General features: G+C 39.4%; 1 protein-coding gene across 10 annotated transcripts in view; it reads right to left on the bottom strand.

Annotated features, from left to right (window-relative positions):
- GIGYF2 (GRB10 interacting GYF protein 2) overlaps positions 1–19,957 on the bottom strand; it is a 149,658-nt gene that overhangs the window by 114,271 nt on the left and 15,430 nt on the right. For all 10 annotated transcript variants that reach the window (XR_008505561.2, XR_010410348.1, XM_064587258.1 and 7 more), the window contains one exon: positions 7,517–7,600. Coding sequence is in view for 8 of the 10 variants with exons in the window: in XM_064587258.1 (XP_064443328.1) it covers positions 7,517–7,557 (41 nt within the window). In the remaining 2 variants the exon portion in view is untranslated. The remainder of the gene's footprint in view (positions 1–7,516; positions 7,601–19,957) is intronic.

Genomic DNA, 19,957 nt, shown 5'->3' with positions numbered 1-19,957 from the left:
AGAAAGAGAGAGAGAAAGAAAGAAAGGAAGAAAGAAAGAAAGAAAGAAAGAAAAGGAAGGAAGGAAGAAAAGGAAGGAAGGAAGGAAGGAAAGACAGACAGACAGACAGACAGACAGAAAGAAAGAAAGAAAGAAAGAAAGAAAGAAAAACATAACTAGAGTGAATTCTCAAGAGATTCCTCCAGCTACTGTGAAGAGAACAGACCAACCAAGGCAAACTAAGAAAGTAGCCTGAGTAAGGGGAATTGTGCTCTACTCAATAATTGGCAAATCCTGTTCCAAGTCCCTCTCCACCTACAGATATTCGTAAAAGCTAAAAACATACCTGGGTAATACCCCTCCCTAAAAACCCACCAGTGATCTTTAACCTCTCTTGGATCTTGCTCCATACAACCCTCTCTTCTAGAAATTTAATCCCTCCCTATCTGCTTTCCCCTCAGTCTCTAAATATATCTAACAGTGATTTAAAACCCCTTTAATGCAGCATCCTCATCTTTCCTCTTCATTTCAGAAACATCTCCACATCCATACTTCCGGGCACTTCAAAACCCAGTGCAAAAAAGAAACAAAAAAACACACTGGCATAATCTGGCTTCTCCCCTACAACTCCACTGCTCCAGTAAAGTTCATCAATAACCTCACACAAATCCAAGGGACAATTTCCTATCTTCGTCACCTTCTTCTTTCTGGTCATACTGAGATCTGTTTAACACAAGAGGCCCAGTTCTAATATGAGTAGTAGTAACTGACGGGTAGCATTAGAGGACCTTCTAAAACCCCATGATACCCCAAAATCTTCACTTATTGTCCCAAATCCAAACTTCAGCTTATGAAAGCAATTTGGAGTGTCAGTGTAGATGTGTGAAGCTGTAGGAGTCAAAAAACATTTCTGGGTAAGCTCCTGATTCTCAACTCCACTCTAACCTCTTCCCTAGAGTTTAAGGCTTCTATATACAATCACTTAGAGCCTCTCAGCTTTAGCTTTAAAATGCCCCAAAGCGTACTCATCAGTTTATTCATCCCAACCCCCTTCATCACCTTAAGGCAGATAAAGACACTACTCAACCACTGGGTTAAGAATCTGGGAATCATCCTTTACTCCTCACCTTCTACCATCTCCCATACCCAATTACCACATCATACCAGTTTTAGATCCTGAATCTCTCAAGTCATCCTGTGGATCAACTAACCCATTATTATTATCCACACTTTTCTTACCTGGACTGCTACAACAGCATCCTAAGTGATACAACTAGTCATCATTCATCCTCCACACTGCTACAAATATATTTCAAATGCAAACCTGAATAAAATGTTCCCTGATTAACAATTGTTCATTGGCACACAACGATCAAATAAAATCCAGAACTTCTTAACATAGAAAGGCTGCCTCCAAGCTCATCTCTCCCACACTTCACAGTAAAGATGTCTCAGAATTCCTCTCTTAAACTTGCTGTTTCCCACCCCCTTGTCTTTACACATGCCCTTCCTGTTATCAGGAAAATTTTATTTTTTCAAACCATTTTCACTTGCGGGGAGGGGAAGACTACTGGGGGAAAAGAGAGGTTAAGTGGAAGGAGGAGAAGGAATAGATGAGTCAGAATGAAGAGAATGAGGAGTTGGAAAGAGAATGCAAAGGAGAAAGGAAGAGAGAGAGAAATCTTCAAGACCCTGGCTAGACACAAGTACCTGCTCAGCCCTCATGGAACTAACTGGCTAGTGGAAGAAAAAGCTAATAAACGGTCTACAAATAGACATACAGCTATTGAAGGATTCTGGAGAAAAACTTGACCCAATTTATATCTTAAGATTGCTCTGCCTGCTGAACAATGAGAAGAATGGAAGTCAGAAAACATCAGGCCACTCTTGCAATCAATCGTTTATGTCAGAGATGGTGGTGACTTATACTAGGGTGACAGCAATGCAGGTGGAGAGAAATGAACAGATTCAAGAGATATGTTGGAAAAAAAAAAAAGAGAGATGTTGGAGATGAAACTGACAAGGCACTGTGATCGACTAGATGTAGAGATACAGAAGTAGAAGAAATAACCAGGGTAACTCAAAGATTTTGGGACTGAACAAATGGGCACACTGTGGTATTTAAGATTAAATAAAAGAAAAAATTTAAAACAGTAAAACTCAAGCTCAGTTTCAGATAAGTATGAAGGATGAGATGTTTATAGGCATCAAATAAGCAGCTGAATATCCTATACTTCACTACACTTCCTTTACATGTTGACATTATAGTGAAACTATTTAGTGTCAGCTTCCCCACCACATAATTCAAAAGTAGGTACCATGTCCTTTCAACCTTGTTGCCTCAGCACCTAACACAAGACACAGAATGTAGGAGGTACGTGAGAAATGTTTTCTAAACAAATCTTAATATTCTCTTCTAAAATACACCCTGGGGGGCACCTGGTGGCTCAGTAGGTTAAGCATCTGCCTTTGGCTCAGGTCATGATCCCAGGGTCCTGGGATCAAGCCCTATGTCGGGCTCCCTGCAGCAAGGGAGTCTGCTTCTCCCTCTCCATCTGCCCCTGCTCACGTGCGCGTGCGCTCGCTCTTTCTCTCACTCTCTCTCAAATAAAAATATTTTTAAAAATAAATAAAATACACCCCTGGATAATACCAAATTACTTATCCCTTCAGACCGCACTGATGTCTTTCACTCTTTCTGAAAACTGGGATGATTAATGCATCCCATTCTCCAAAACTTCTCTCATTTTCCCCACAAGCCCACAAAGATGATACCTAACCCAACAATGTCAGGTTTTCCTTCTTTGCCCTCATTTCTCCCCACCCCCATGAGACTTGAATGCCTTTGTCCAACATTTACTAAGTGCCTATGTTCAGTACACTAGGGTAAACAGTGGGCTTACCAAAATTGAGAAATACAGTGCCTTATGTTCTTTTCTGAGTAAGGTAAACACAGAGACACAACACAAAGATGTAACTATTTTCACACAGGTATAAACAAAGTGCTTTGGGGGAAACAAGTGCCTCACTTTCTTGCATGGAAAGACCAGGGAAAACCTCCTTACGACCACGGAGATGAGGCAGAAGAAAACCTAAAGGAGATTCCTTGGCTCCTTCCCCATAAAGCCAGGTAACTATCTGCAATTATTTCCTGTATGATAAATTCCTTTATCATCTACATGTATCTATTTACAATCCTCAAAGTAAAAAAAAAAAAAAAAATCCCCAAATAAAACAGTAATGAATTTGTTATTTTGGTTTTTTTTAAAATGTCTTTAAGTAGGGCGCCTGGGTGGCTCAGTCGTTAAGCGTCTGCCTTCTGCTCGGGTCATGATCCCAGGGTCCTGGGATCGAGCCCCACATCGGGCTCCCTGCTCGGCAGGAAGCCTGCTTCTCCCTCTCCCACTCCCCCTGCTTGTGTTCCTGCTCTCGCTATCTCTCTCTCTGTCAAATAAATAAATAAAAATCTTTTTTAAAAAATAAATAAATAAAATGTCTTTAAGTATACATACAAATATTTGCAGGAAAAAAAAAAATAGGAGGATACAAACCAAAATGTTCACAATGATTATTTGGATGGTAGGATTAAGGATAACTTAGATATTTTCTTTTTCTTTTGTACTACCATTTTCACCAAGGTTTTCTAGAATAAGCATGAATTGGGGCACCTGGGTGGCTCAGTTGGTTAAGCGACTGCCTTCGGCTCAGGTCATGATCCCAGGGTCCTGAGATTGAGCCCCGCATTGGACTCCCTGCTCCGCAGGAAGCCTGCTTCTCTCTCCCTCTCCCACCCCACCTCCTTGTGTTCCCTCTCTCGCTGCCTCTATCAATTAAATAAAAAATAAAATCTTTTAAAAAAAAAATAGAATAAGCATGAATTACTTTGTTGCCGAAAACAAAAAATTCCAAAAAAAAAAAAAAAAAAAATCCAAAAAACCTAAATCTACCACATTTAAAACAAAAAAAAATTTTTTTCTTAAGGTAGTACTTAGTGTTTTATCAAGGGTGAAATAAACAGGCAGGGGATGCGAATTAAATTCACACAACCCTTCTGGTGGTCAATCTATCCATACATCATCCAAAGCCTTAAAACTGCAATTTTTGATTTAATAATTCCACTTCCAAGGAATTATTCCAAAATAAATACTCAGCAATACCAACAAAACTGTTCAAGGATGTATACACATATTTATAATAGCAAAACATTAAAATGAGCTTTACTTTCCAACAACTCATTCACTCACTGAACAAATATTTATTGAGTACCTACTATAATGCAGGCACTGGAGATACAGCAGTGAACAAACTGTACAAAAATTGAGACCAAAGTACCTGCCCTCGGTGGAGCTCACAGTCTAGTGGGAGCTGGAGGATGGGATATAAAAGTGAGTAAAATAGTTGCCATATTCTACTTGGATATAGACCATTAAGAAAAAATTAAGCAGAGGAGAACAGGAAATAAGGAGAAGGTATTATATATAGAAAGCAGTAACATTTGAGTAGAGACTATTGTTTTATTCCTAGAAACTATTTACTCCTCCATTAAATCTATCACATGTTTTTAAATTGCTTCAGTGATTATATAACACACATCTTTATTCTAAATATAGAGAGAAGCTAAGACCTAATGATTCCACAGACCTACCTTAAAAAGTCCATGTGTATGGTCATTCATGGTCTGTCTCTATCACAATTTTCTTTTTTTTTTTTTTTTAAGATTTTATTTATTTATTTGACAGAGAGAGAGAGAGCAGGAACACAAGCAGGGGGAGTGGGAGAGGGAGAAGCAGGCTTCCCGCCGAGCAGGGAGCTCGATGCGGGGCTCGATCCCAGGACCCTGGGATCATGACCTGAGCCGAAGGCAGACGCTTAACAATTGAGCCACCCAGGCGCCCCTCTATCACAATTTTCAACATTCTTCCATCTTCACCAAGTTCCCAAGTATCAGTAAATCTGTTCATTTCATCCAACTCTGATTGAACATTTATGTTTTACATCATAATAAAAATGATCTTAGTAAACAGAATAAAGCATCACTAAATTAGTTTCTGTATGGTTCAGAGTTAACACACTGATGGAATGCAATCACTCTAAATTTTGATTCTCAGGTATTCTGGACAGAGCTCCTTACCTCCCTAAGTTCCACAATGAATGTAATGTTACATGCAGAGAAACACAGTAGCAGCTTCTATTCATATTACAGCTTCTAGCTCAGGGTTACCAGAGTTACTTAAGGGTCTTATATTCCCTTTGCCAGAAAAAATTGTGATAGATGGTACGAAAAAGGCAGTGTGCCTACTTAGACCTCCACTCCTCGGTTTAAAAGCATTTCAGATGACTAAGGGAAGGACTCTAAGCTCTCATAATGCCTGCAGGGTAACAATTAGGTAAAGCTACTGTTTCAGCATGGGACTGGTAACTGTCCTCTACTAAAGTTACTTCACTTCAAATTCTGTATAAAACCTGGGCTGATCAAACAAAACTTCAGAGTACCAATGAAAAAATGTGTATAGTGCTACTGATAGACTGGGCCAATGACATACTGAAATGACTTTGGAAGCCCATGGTTTAGGGCAGGGGCCAAAAAACTTTTCTCTGCAGAAAACCAGAGTAAATATGTAAGCTTTTTAAAGCCAGATGGCCGGCCTCTGCTTTAACTACTCAACTGTGCCACTGTAGTATGAAAGCAGCCAGATAATACAGAAACAAATGGGTGTGGCTATGTTCCAATAAAATTTACTCATAAAAACTTTATTTATAGTCCCACAGGCCATAGTTTGTCAATCCACGGTATAGGGCAGCAAGCTTAACATGTACTGACTCTAGAACATCTCCAGCAGTTTCTCCTTTTGTTTAGGCTAAATTCCTAGTGTTGTCTCTTTTTCTTAAAAAGGCGGGGGGGGGGGGGGGGGACAACTTCCTTAAGTTAGCTGACAAGTTTAATCATGTTTTTACAAAGAAAGTGTGTAAATACAAAAGAGAAGCAGTTACAAAATTCTAGATAAAGGCAGAAGAGTTACACACAAAATGGTTTACAAAGTGAGCTATATGGATTTAAACCCACCTTATAAAGTCAGTAAGATGTGAATAAAGATTTAGCTACAAGAACGTTCATCAAAAATATTTTTATAATAATGAAAAACTGAAAACAGCCTATATATGCTACATCTAGAAGACTAAATAAATGATGGTACATCATACAATGCAACCATTTAAGATAATAGAAAACATTTATTGATAAAAAAAGATACTTTTGAAGTGGTTATTTTTTAAAAGCAGGTTACAAAGCTGAATGTACAGTATGATCCCATTTTTGTGAAAATAAATGTACATATACACAGAGCATACATAAAACCACCTGCAGAGATAAACTAACCTATTTACAGTGGTTATATCATGGATGATAAAATTATGGTGATTATATCTTCCTCTGGCTTACTTGTAATCTCTAATTTCTTTAAAAACATATACTAATATGGTAATAAAATTATTTTTAAAATACAAACTAAGAACTAAAACAGGTACAGCATTACTTAGGTCAACATTTTCAAAATAAATTCTCAAAATAGAGAAGCTGCATCAGTTCTTAGAACTTCAAGTAGTGATTTCTCCTCAGTCTCCAAATGCTAGCTATAAGGGCCAAGAAAATTTAGAAATTACATATAAAAAGAAATGCATAAAATAAGTTAATAAGTGTCTTCAAACAGAGAGTTACTACAGAAGTTTGCATCATTTTTCACCTAAACAATCAGGAATGTTTAAGACACCTATCTACTTTATATACTGCCTCTGGAATAGAATAGAAAAAGCAACTATTCATGCCACTGACGAGAGGATCTTCAATCACCAACATTGGGGGGAAAAGAAGAAGAGGGGAGAAAAGTCACACTACAATGTGATGGATCTCAAAATTCCATGAGAATTCCATATTCAGGGTCCAAACACATCTGTAAGAGACTCAAAGGTCAATTAATTGTTATTATGGCAAATGCTATCCCAATCTTAGATGAGCTACAGTTAATAGCCAGTATAATTCTGGACCACCTGCCTAGCCCATCAATAAAATAAAATTCAAATAATAATTCAGTAAGAACTATGTTTTCAAATAAGTCTATGAACAGCACTCACAAAACAGCATTGTAGCAGAAAACATACACAGATAAAAATGTTACAATTATATGTAAAATTTTATATGCACCTAGACAAGGGCTCAAATGAAAAAGCAAGTAATTTGCTAGGGTGGTGGGACTGCAGGGAGTCAATTATCATTACATAACCATTATCAGTGCAAAACCAGACCAAGAAAATTCCATTATCATTACAAAGCCAGAACAAGAAAGTTTTTTTAAATACAGAATGCAGTCATTAACCAAACAGTAATTTATTCCTAGATAAACTACACTGATTTCAACTAGGCACAAAAATCAAAGTCTCAAAAACATGTACATTTATAAACCACCCAACATCTGTACAAATACCTTACTACTATACTAGTAGTATATCCAATATCAAATAGGATGAGATTTTGAAAACTCACCATTCAGGCCCAAAGTTCAGTGTCTGCGTTTCCGCTGCCATTATTTTCCGTATTTTTACAATAGATTTTTATATGTGGAGAAACCTGTTAATGAGAAAAATATCTCCATACAGTTAATGAAGAGTAAATGCAGAATTCCAGCCCAGAAAGTCTATCTAGGGTGTTTTACTTATTCCCTGGCTCCATTTAACCAAAGCCAACAGAATGAGATTTTTTAATCACTGTTTATAACAGGATAGCAGGCAAAGTGAAATTCATAAACCACCTTACATTTCAAGTCACTATCTTCTTAAGTTTATCTGGGGAAAGTAGGCATGGTATAAGATGAAGCCAATGAGATAGGTAGGAGCAGACCATGCAGGGCACCAGGGACCAAATTAAGGACCTTCTTCATTAACCACTGAGCAAAAGGGAGTGAATGAAGGGTAACAGATTTACATTTTAATATATATTACTTCCTTGCTCTCCCATCACCATGAGGTATATTAAAGATTCTTAAAATAAGCATCCCCCCTTCCTATCTCACAGCTTCCGCTACAACTCTCCCCACTTTCTGCTTAGCATTTTATACACTAGTGATCCTTTAAAAAAATTATCTTGAACCATCAAGTTAAAATAATTCACTAATAAATTTCATGAGTGACCTTTCAAAAACCATTTTAAAATATCAGAGCTTAAAGTGAAGTCAGACAAGAAAAGACAAATACTGTAGGATATTACTTACATATTGAATCTAAAAAAAAAAAAACCAAACTCAGAGAAACACAGAGTAGAGTGGTGGCCACCAGGGGCTGGGAGGTGGGAAAAGTAGGGAGGTATGTGGTCAAAGGGTACAAAGTTCCACTTCTGGGGATCTAATGTACAGCAAGATGATTACAGCTAATAATATCATATTATATACTTGAAAGTTCGTAAGAGCTTAGATCTTAAATGTTCTCACCACAAAAAAGAAATAGTAAGTATGTGATGGAATGAGGTGTTAGCTTTATGCTATGGTGGTAATCATTTTGCAATATATAAAAGTATCAAATCAATACACTACACGCTTTAAACTTATACAATGCTATATGTCAACTATATCTCAATAAAGCTGGGGAAAAAAAGAGTATCACTGCTTAAAAATGGAAAATACTATAAATACCATAAATATACTGTAAATATCTCCAAGATAAATTCACATCACACTTTGATTTGTTTAGAAGATCTAAAAATAGGGCGCCTGGGTGGCTCAGTTGGTTGAGCGACTGCCTTCGGCTCAGGTCATGATCCTGGAGTCCCAGGATCGAGTCCCGCATCGGGCTCCCTGCTCAGCGGGGAGTCTGCTTCTCCCTCTGACCCTCCCCCCTCTCATGCTTTCTCTATCTCATTCTCTCTCTCAAATAAATAAATAAAATCTTAAAAAAAAAAAAAAAAGATCTAAAAATAATTGACTAGAAAAAAATGCCCCGCGGCATCTGGCTGGCTCAGTCAGTAGAGCATTCAACTCTTGATCTCGGGGTTGTGGGTTCAAGCCCCACATTGGGTGTAGAGATTGTTTAAAAATATTAACTAGAGGGCGCCTGGGTGGCTCAGTTGGTTAAGCGACTGCCTTCGGCTCAGGTCATGATCCTGGAGTCCCTGGATCAAGTCCCGCATCGGGCTCCCTGCTCAGCGGGGAGTCTGCTTCTCCCTCTGACCCTCCCCCCTCTCATGTGCTCTCTCTCTCTCATTCTCTCTCTGTCAAATAATAAATAAAATCTTTAAAAAAAAATAAAAAATAAAAATATTAACTAGAAATTGGTCAAAAATGCAGAAAAGGGCAAGTAAAAGTATGTTAACATCCATAATCAGCTACTAATTTATCTGCCTTCTGGGGAAAAAAGAAAAGGGGGGCAAGCTTAGCAGGTGGGGAAAAATACAAAATAAAAGTAACTAAAAAATAATTTATCTGCCCTCCTTCTGGAAGGTATTTCTAGCCCTAGTTTAACCCTCAGGGCTCCAGGGAGACACCCATATTCTCTAACTTAACTCTGATTCCCTGCTACCTGGCCCCGCAAGCTTGCACACCAGACTCAAGCTGAGATCAACTTAGTGCCCTCCCTACCTCTTAAGCAACTGGTAATTCAAAAAAGAACACGTAAGATACATGGTTTTCCGCATTTTAACCTCTCTGAAATTGGAATACATCTTGGTGTCCTGTTACCACTGCTCTCACCCAAAGGAAGCTGTGCCACAGTTGTCACTGTCTGCCCATGGTAAACTTGGTCATAGCTCTTTACTATCATCCTTTCAACTGTATTGTTGCTAGTACCCAATTTTAAACTGTTGCTTAAAATGTCTCTCAAAAGATTATAAAATGATTCTAAATTGAAGCAAAATGTAGTATATAATAGAAAAGAAAGCAAACACAGCAATGGGAAACTAGTGAAGTAACTTTTTGTCATCAGAGAAATGATTGTAAGTGCCTTACAGAACCTGAGGAAAAGAACAAAAAAACCACATGTAGATGAAGCTTTGCTACTGAGACTAGACAATGCACAACCCACATGTGGCCACATGCACCAGCACCAAAGTATTTAAAGGGGAAAAATTAAACAACTTAGACTTAAGAACTTCAGAAGCACCAAATCACTGTATTTTAAATTGATGAGAAAACAATGGAGCAGTCCCCTAAGAAACATTTCATTATTAATACCCTTAATAACCTGACACTACGTTGGTGGGGAGAGGAGAGGAAGGAAACTTCCATAATCCTAAATTTTTCATTATTTAGAAGAATCAGACATAATATGTAGAAATCTGAGGAATACCTTAACCAATTTATTTCACTTCTATTCTCTCTAACATATACACAAAATATATACCATATAATAAAAATCTATTAGACTTTTTTGCTAAATAAGTTTAAAAGAACTTTTTTAAAAATGTAAAATAGGGGCTCTTGGATGGCTCAGTCGATAAGCGTCTGCCTTCGGCTCAGGTCATGATCCCAGGGTCCTGGGACAGAGCCCTGCATCAGGCTCCCTGCTCAGCGGGAAGCCTGCTTCTTCTCCCACTTCCCCTGCTTGTGTTCCCTCTCTCACTGTCTCTCTCTCTCTAGCAAAAAAAAAAAAAAAAAAAGTAAAATAATGGGCACCAGGCTGGCTCAGTTAGAAGAGCATGCAACTCTTGGAGCACCTGGGTGGCTCACTCCCTGAAGCGTCGGACTTCAGTTCCGGTCATGATCTCAGGGTCCTGGCATCAGCCCTGAGTCGGGCTCCCTGCTCAGCGGGAAGTCTGCCACTCCTTCTCCCTCTGCCCCTCCCCCAGCTCGTGCTTGTTCACTCGTGTGCACCCACGTGCATACGTGCGTGTGTGTGCGCGCGCATGCAAACTCTCTCTCTCTCATATATAAAATCTTTAAAAAAAAAAAAAAAAGCATGCAACTCTTGATCTTGGTCATGACTTCGAGCTCCATGTTGGGTGTAGAGAGTACTTAAAAAATAATTTCAAAAATTATTCAAAAAATGTCTTTTAAATCTAAAAATGTAAAATAAGAGAGCCATTGCAGACGACTGAACGGAAAAAAATGTAAAATAAAAATTTTAAGCAATTAAAAAACTCTGTGGCAGAGCTTACTTCACAGTATGATTTCTTCTTTAGTAATACATAAAGAATCGCATAACTGATGCATGTTAGATTCAATTAAATTATGGTACATTCCAACTGAAATAACTTGCCAAGGTAGTGATGATCAGAGCCCAAGAAGGTGCCCACTGTAAATCAATACAGGTATTCTGCTTATAAATTATCCCTGTGACCACATTTGGCATAAATTAATTCAGTGTGCTTTTAAAAGTATGTGGACCTACTTGGCTAACAAAGACCTGCAGAGACTACATCAACTATAAGACTTTATTGTAATACAAAACATCTTGAAGGAGTGTTTTTACTACCATTTTAAACCCCACCCAGCCAAATGTTTTATATTCAAACCCCTGTGGGACCTTGACCATTGGAAAACAGCTCTGAATTTATAAAGCAAGTCAAGATTTGAACCAGATTGAATTTACAAGGCAAATAACTCTCCATTAAAAACTGAACTATTTGGGGGCGCCTGGGTGGCTCAGTTGGTTAAGCGCCTGCTTTCAAGGGTCTGTGTTCAGCTCAGGTCATGATCCCGGGGTCCTGGGATGGAGCCCCCCATCAGGCTCCCTACTCAGCGGGGAGCCTGCTTCTCCCTCTCCCTCTGCAGCTCCCCCTCTCTCTCACACTTGTGCTCTCTCTCTCACACACTCTCTCACGCTAATAAATAAAATCTTTTAAAAAAATAAAACTGAATTATTTGATAGTTGTGAAAATATTAAAATCGCTTACGAGATTAAAAAAAATTTTCCCCTTTAAATTATTAAGGTGGGGGCGCCTGGGTGGCTCAGTCATTGAGCGTCTGCCTTCGGCTCAGGTCCTGATCCCAGGACCCTGGGATCGAGCCCCACATCGGGCTCCCTGCTCCGCGGGGAGGCCTGCTTCTTCCTCTCCTACTCCCCCTGCTTGTGTTCCCTCTCTCGCTATGTCTCTGTCAAATAAATAAATAAAATCTTTTTAAAAAAAATTTTTTTTAATTATTGAGGTGACACAGGTCTTGTAAGCACAAAACTCCATGGGCACTATTACCACAAAGGATGCAAATGGAGTCCCTAGAGTTGTGTAATGCCTAACTTTCCCACCTGCAGCGAGCAGTCTTGAATTACAGGAGAAGCCTTAGGCAGTATCTAAGGAACAAGCAAGGAAATCCTGTTCCCGTCCTGTTTACCATTCCACCTATAAACCTTTCAGGTAGTACCAAACTACCTACCATACTACACAAACATTAAAAGCTATCTTTTTAATGCCCTGAGATGGAAACCTAACTACCGTTTATAACATAGTTTCCATAAGAAGATTACTTCCTAATACAAAAATTTCTGAAGAACCCTTAAGAACCTGTAAGAATAATAATCTGTGATTTAATTATCCACTAAAGAAACCTGTATTACACAGAATGGTGTTCTACTTGTTCTCTTTTATGAATTAAAACACGAAATCTAAGAGTCATGACTGTTGAAGAAATCTCATATAAATGCTTACAGTACTGTAATCTCTAATTCTGAATTCCCCACCTAAGACTGCTCCTTCCACATCCATTTAAATGACCCCAGTTGGAGTGCGTGGGTGGCTCAGTTGTTCAGTGTTAAGCGTCTGCCTTTGACTCAGGTCATGATCCCAGGGTCCTGGGATCGAGCCTTGTGTCCAGCTCCCTGCTCAGCGGGAAGCCTGCTTCTCCCTCTCCCACTCCCCCTGGCTTGTGTTCCCTCTCTCACTGTGTCTCTCTCTGTCAAATAAATAAATAAAATCTTTTAAAAATAAATAAATGAATAACCCCAGTTCTAATGTGTTTATATATGTACTAAAGAGACTGCCTTACCCAATGCCTCTGAATTATAAATTATTTAGAATGGAACCAGGGCCTATTTCTCAGTTGTCCTTTCTAAGGATGCAAGGAGGTCCTGAAATGCATAGGTTCCGCCTTGAGCTAAATGTTGTCAACCCAAAGCCCCAGGAGACTTGTGACCATCAGAAAACAGCCCTGAATTGTTACAGCAAGTCAGGATTTGAACCAGACTCTGGATGCTGTGCTCTTCTGCCTTTCTACATTGCCTTTTCTTGAAACTCTCCTCCTTTTCCCTCCATGACCAACATTGTACTGCTATTGTTTTCCTATCTTCATTTCCTTCCTATTTAGTTGCCATTCCCCAAGTTTCTCTTTTCTGACTTCCCTCAGCATACCCGTGGTTTATTTAACTATAAACTGTTTAGATATTGTCTTGAACTTTTTTTAATCTACGATGGTATTCTCTACCAGTACTTAGGATAGAACTCTGCCTACTAAATCACAGGGTAACGAGGAACACATGGGGATTGGAGTGTCATTATAACAAGAGCAATGAAAAATTCTCCTACAAATTTGCAGACCCTGGAAAGGGCCTCCCGCCCTGCCCTGCTGTGAATTACGGATTTCATTTTTTCTCCCATGACCCAGATGGCATTTCCAGCCGCCTGATCCTCCTAGATATCTACCTCATCAACAACTCATCAGGTACCACTGTTCTCACAGTTCAGTAGTCAGCCAGACTCAAAAGCACAGAATCATCTGCAACTCCTTCCTCCCTGCTTTCTTATATCCTGTCATTTTGTCTCAAATTTGGTCAGTTCCTCCTTCAAGAGTCCTCTTGCACTCTTTGTTAACTCATGTTTGGATTATTACAATAAAATTTCTAATTTGCTTCCTGAATCACCCTCTTTAACTACTCACAACCAACAAGATCATCTTCCTCAAGCACCACTTTGGTCATGCCTACCCCTCTGTAAAACAGTCAATTAAACCTACCATGTATGGGGCGCCTGGGTGGCTCAGTCAGTTAAGCGTCTGCCTTCAGTTCAGGTCATGGTCCCAAGATCCTGGGATCAAGCCCTGCATTGGGCTCCCTGCTCAGTGGGGAGCCTGCTTCTCCCTCTCCCACCCTGCTCGTGTTCTCTTTCTCGCTTTCTCTCCCTCTCAATAAAATCTTTTTTAATAAAAATAAATAAATAAACCTACCATGTATAGCAAAACTCCTGGTATTTCAGGTCCCCACCAATCTGATAAACCATACCTCCTCAATTCAATCTCCTACTGTTTCACCTCCAAACTCAAGGCCAAATGAGAACTTTTTTTTTTTTTTTTAAAGATTTTATTTATTTATTCATGAGAGACAGAGAGAGAGAGAGAGAGGCAGAGGGAGAAGCAGGCTCCCAAGGAGCAGGGAGCCCGATGCGGGACTCGATCCCAGGACCCTGGGATCATGACCTGAGCCGAAGGCAGACGCTTAACCATCTGAGCCACCCAGGCGCCCCAAATGAGAACTTTCTACTCTCCACTGCATTCTCCTCCTTCTGCGCTTCTGTTCATGCTATTCCTTTGCCCCGGAAGGACTGCCTTGCCCTCCCTCCCTTACATTGGCATGCATAAAACCAAGGTCCATTCAAGTATCTACTCCATTTCCTCAGTAGAAGCAGCACTGGTCCCTCTGGAAAGGAAAATCTAAACAGAGAATGCAGAAATGGAATGGAACCTACAAGATTCAATACTGAGGTGGAGTGCTTTTTCAATCTGTATATAAAGCTTGGAAGTAAAGAGAAAATAGAAAAATAAAATTTGGGAGGAAAGACACTCATAGTTTTGGTCAAAATGAACGCACACCTGAGGAAATACCCCAAAAGACCATTAATATAGACTTTGAATTCCACGACAGAGTCAGGATGGGGATGAGAAAACAGATTTGGAAATAAATTTACATAACTATAACCAAAAATTGAATGAAACTACCCCATAGCAGAAGTCAAGCAGGGACAAGCTCAAGGGACAAGAACAAAGCCCAGCAATCACAATGCAGGAGTATACTGGGCAAGAAGAGAAAAGATTACACAATGAAAGATCTTTAGCACTAACCTTTCACCCTATCATGGACTCTCACTTTCTCCACACTCACTGAATCTATAACAGATAGGAGAAAGAACCAGGATCCTTGGGGGAGATTATCCATTTGTTCAATAAAGCTAAAAACTAAAGTGAAGATTGAAATTAGTGGCCATATCATAGAAGACTTTGTATTTTGGGGCGCCTGGGTGGCTCAGTTGGTTAAGCGACTGCCTTCGGCTCAGGTCATGATCCTGGAGTCCCGGGATCGAGTCCCGCATCGGGCTCCCTGCTCAGCAGGGAGTCTGCTTCTCCCTCTGACCCTCCTCCCTCTCATGCTCTCTGTATCTCATTCTCTCTGTCTCAAATAAATAAAATCTTACAAAAAAAAAAAAAAGAAGACTTTGTATTTTATATCCCAACGGCAATGAAAGGCTATAAAAATATTAGGGCAAGAAAATGTCTAGGATGAAATTGATACTTTAGGAAGATGCCAGGAGGAGAATGAATTAGCAAGATCTAAAAGGAAAAGAGGGGTGTTAGAAATTCAGCAGATATTGTGGAAGCCAGACCTACATACCTATATAGAGAGAGGTAATAATAACAAATAATAACTACATTCACTGACATAAAAAGATGTCAACAACATATTAAGTGTTCAAGGCAGGTTACAGAGTACAGAGAATACAGTAACATTCAACACATTCTAAAATATATTCTTAGTGGGTATATAGAAGTATGTCCCAAGATGTTAATATTTACTTCTGAATGGTAGAATTATGGATAATTCTTTTCCTAGTAAGTTTCTAATTTGTGTATACAACAAAGATAGTACTGCCACAATTTTTTTTCTATAGAAGAGTTCAGCTTCTCCCTCCAACCCTCCCCCCTTTCATGCTCTCTCTCTGTCTCTCTCTCTCAAAAAAAAAAAAAAAAAAGAAGAAGAGTTCAAAAGTTTCAAACACTGAAATCAAAAAAGACAAAGACTGAAAAGTCTTCATTGGCTTCCACAATGAAGTCATTGGTGATTTAAAGAGTAATTACAGAAATGTGGTAAGGGGAGGCGCCTGGGTGGCTCAGTTGGTTAAGCGTGGGACTCAATGTCAGGGTTGTGAGTTCAAGTCCCACATTAGGGGTACAGTTTATGTACATATATACACCAGAAAATGTGTGTGCAAGCAGGGTATTAATAATTACACAGAGACAATAGGAGTAAACCAGGCTGAATGGTCACCCTAGCAAAAGAAAAGAACAGGCCATGAATGCAAGAGAATAAAGTTCCTGATTCTAGGGGCACCTGGGTGGCTCAGTTGGTTAAGCGACTGCCTTCGGCTCAGGTCATGATCTCAGGGTCCTGGGATCGAGCCCCGCATTGGGCTCCCTGCCCGGTGGGAAGCCTGCTTCTCCCTCTCCCACTCCCCCTGCTTGTGTTCCCTCTCTCGCTGTCTCTCTCTCTCTGTCAAATAAATAAATAAAATCTTAAAAAAAAAAAAGTTCCTGATTCTGCCTACTGACACAGCTACCACTATGCAGGGAAATGTACTGGTAACCTCAGAGCGCTAAAGAGAAGGCAAAATTATCAAGGCAGGATGGGCTTCAGTTACCTTAATAATGCTGAAAAACAACCTATGAACAGCTTAACATATGAAAAGGTTTAACACACAAAAATAACATGTCAGAAACCTCAATAAAAATTCTTGGAAAGGAATAAAACCGTGAGACTGGGTCAATGGGCGAAAAAAACTCAGTGGTTATGGAGATGAGGCAACAAAAAGGATGAATAACCTGATGGACTTTCATTCATCTCATGACCTCACACATGACATAGTGGAGTTAGCAGGCCTCAAGAATTCTGAGAACAAGTCCTGGTCCTAGCATCTCTGAAATATAGAAGCACCCAAACCTTTGAGGAAGGAGTCGGAAAAGGACATAAAGTGGGCATAATGGCATAAAGTGCTTCTGATAGAATGCGTGCAAAATATTCTTTAGTTCAGGGTGCCTGGGTGGCTCAGATGGTTAAGCGTCTGCCTTCGGCTCAGGTCATGATCTCAGGGTCCTGGGATCGAGTCCCGCATCGGGCTCCCTGCTCCGCGGGAAGCCTGCTTCTCCCTCTGCCTCTCTCTCTCTCTGTCTCTCATGAATAAATAAATAAAATCTTTAAAAAATATATATATATTCTTTAGTTCAGAGACCACCCTATTAGCGTATCTTTCTCATGCCAAAACCAACTATGACAGAACAGAAGGAAAGGTTCTCACCTCCCTCCTCTGACCTTTTCTCTTCTTTGGCTACTCCAATTCTGGGATAAGGACCTCAGACATAGGTCTACCCTCAAATTTCTGAGAGTTGACTTAAAAATAGCTGACAAAACATTCCTAAATAACCACTCTTTCAGACCTGTCCATTACTCAAAATTCTTTATAAGAGATTTCAACTAATATATTCCCTCTGTGATTAACATCAGGAAATTGGTCTTCTTTGATAAACTGCATCCTGTACTTAACCATGAATGTGATATAACCTGGCCTTTTTGTCAACATCTTAACAATTCTGTGCTACGTTAGCCCCTACTAGCAATTATTTTATCTCTAATTACTAGTATAATTATTTTCCTTTTTCTCTGTGTATTTTTCTAGTTTTCCTGGGTTCCTCAGCTCCTCTTTGGGACCTCATCTATCACTGTGTGCATGTGAGTGCATGTTTAAGAGAGGAGAGAGAATAAATCAACCCAGCTCTTTCTTATTGTTGGGTCTGCAACAAAGAAAAGGGAGACCTTGGCCTCTCAGCTCTTAAGTCTACCATTTTCTCACAACCTGGCACAGTGTCAAGAAGCCAGACAACTTCTGGGCACACACAATCACTACTAACATGAAGGAGCTGCAGATACATGTAGTTTAAGTCCTAACTGGAGAAACACAACAAGGAGAAGCCAAAGCGGAATCAGAATCCAGCACAGCAGCTAACAGTTCGACCCTGAAAGTGTTCCCTGATACTGCTTCTAGAATTCGTGACAACCTGATTAGCTACCACTACTAACAATTCAAAACATGTACTCCTTTAAAACCTCCTGAATCTTTCTTATAAAAATTGTTCACTCCTGCAAATCTCCATCTCCTGGATATGTAAAACTTAGCCCCCAAAAATCTATGGCAAATCTGGGATGAAGTCCAGGCAGTACTATGCATAGTCTGACAAAGACTACCAGAATGAACACCTAGGAACATAAATCTGCCCCCACACTTCCTTACCTCCATTCTCCCAAGGACAGAAAAAAGAGCTACCCTTCTAGCACTCCTCACATACACAGTCCCAAATAAATGAAGAGTTCTGTCCGCATTCCAGCAGCAAACTATTTTTACCTTAGCCAAATCTGGATTAAGATAACACAAAATTAATAACTCCATTAGTGCAAATTAGTTCAACCACTTCAGATAATAGTTTGGCAATATCTATCAAATCTAAATATATATCTACCTCATGATCCCATAATCCACTGCTAGATAAATATTCAAGTGAAATTTTTACCAAAAGACAAAGATACGGTATTCATAGTAGCTTTATTCATAATTACCAAAAACTGACACTTGGCTACTATGTTCATCACTGCAAAAGATCATCAACAGAAGAATGAATAAACAAACTGTAGTGGAGCTTCAAGGAGAAGGTGGTATGCCAGAGAGAGCACTGAAGCTCTGTACCCATTCCCACATACCCTGCCCTATGCATCGCTTCCATCTGGCTGTTACTAAGTTAGGTAACATTATTAATACTGAGACAAATGGACACCACATGCCTCCTGATGTGATGCACTGAGAAGAATACAGCAGTATTTGTTACACTCCTGACAATAATGCAGAAACTGAAGATCATCTTGAAAAAACATCAGATATACCCGAACTGATAGACACAAAATCAGTCAACCATACTCTCTAAAAATATGAGTCAAAAAAACAAAAACAAACAAACAAAAAAATCCCAGATTAAGGGAGACTTAGAGATATAAAGACCAGGTGCCTGTACAATTCTTAATTTCATCTTGAACCAACAAAAATTACGCTGTAAGAAACTTTAAAGAGACAACTGTAATAATTTGAATAGGAATTATGGGTTAGGTAATAGTATTGTATCAATGTTAATTATGACTGAAATTTTTACTGTGATTATGTAGGAAAATGTTCTTATTCCTAGAAAATAACATTGAAGGGGCACCTGAGTGGCTCAGGTGGTTAAGTGTCTACCTTCGGCTCAGGTGGCAATCGCAGGGTCCTGGGATCGAGCACCATGTCAGGCTCCCTGCTCAGTGGGGAATCCGCTTCTCTCACTCCCTCTACCCCTCCCCGCCACCTGGGTGTGCACCTGCACACGGGTGCTCTCTCTCTCTAATAAATAAATAAAATCTTAAAAGGAAAAACAGAAAATAACCTTGAAGGGGTGCCTGGCTGGCTCAGTTGGTAGATCATGGAACTGTTGATGTCAGGGTCATGAATTCAAGCTCAACACTGGGCAGAGAGCTTACTTAAAAAATTATAACAGGGGTGCCTGGGTGGCTCAGTCAGTTAAGCGTCTGACTCTTGATTTCAGCTCAGGTCACGATCTCAAGGTCGTGGAATCAAGTACCACATCAGGCTCCCTCTCTCTCCCCCTCTCCAGGCCTCCCCCCCAAAAAATAATTTAAAAAAAAAAAAAACAACACTACTGAAATGTTTTAAGGGAAAAGAAGCATGAGGTCTACATCATACTCTCAAATGAAATAGAAAAAACTTATATAAAATGTTATATATTATAAATTATGTTAAGAATTACATACATATATGCACATACAGAGAAAGAAATAAATGCTTAAGTAAATATAGAAAATGGTAAAAACCATTGAACTACATGAAGAGCACACAAAAAATCTTAGTAATTTTTGGCAACTTTTCTGTAAACTTCAAACTATTTCAAAATAAAAAGTTAGGGGCGCCTGGGTGGCTCAGTCGGTTAAGCGA

Source organism: Mirounga angustirostris, unplaced genomic scaffold (assembly GCF_029215605.1).
Source record: "Mirounga angustirostris isolate CCGP_5_RB_7025 unplaced genomic scaffold, mMirAng1.0.hap1 SCAF_3, whole genome shotgun sequence".
Lineage (NCBI taxonomy): Eukaryota > Metazoa > Chordata > Mammalia > Carnivora > Phocidae > Mirounga > Mirounga angustirostris.
This window is presented reverse-complemented; position numbering and strand designations above follow the sequence as displayed.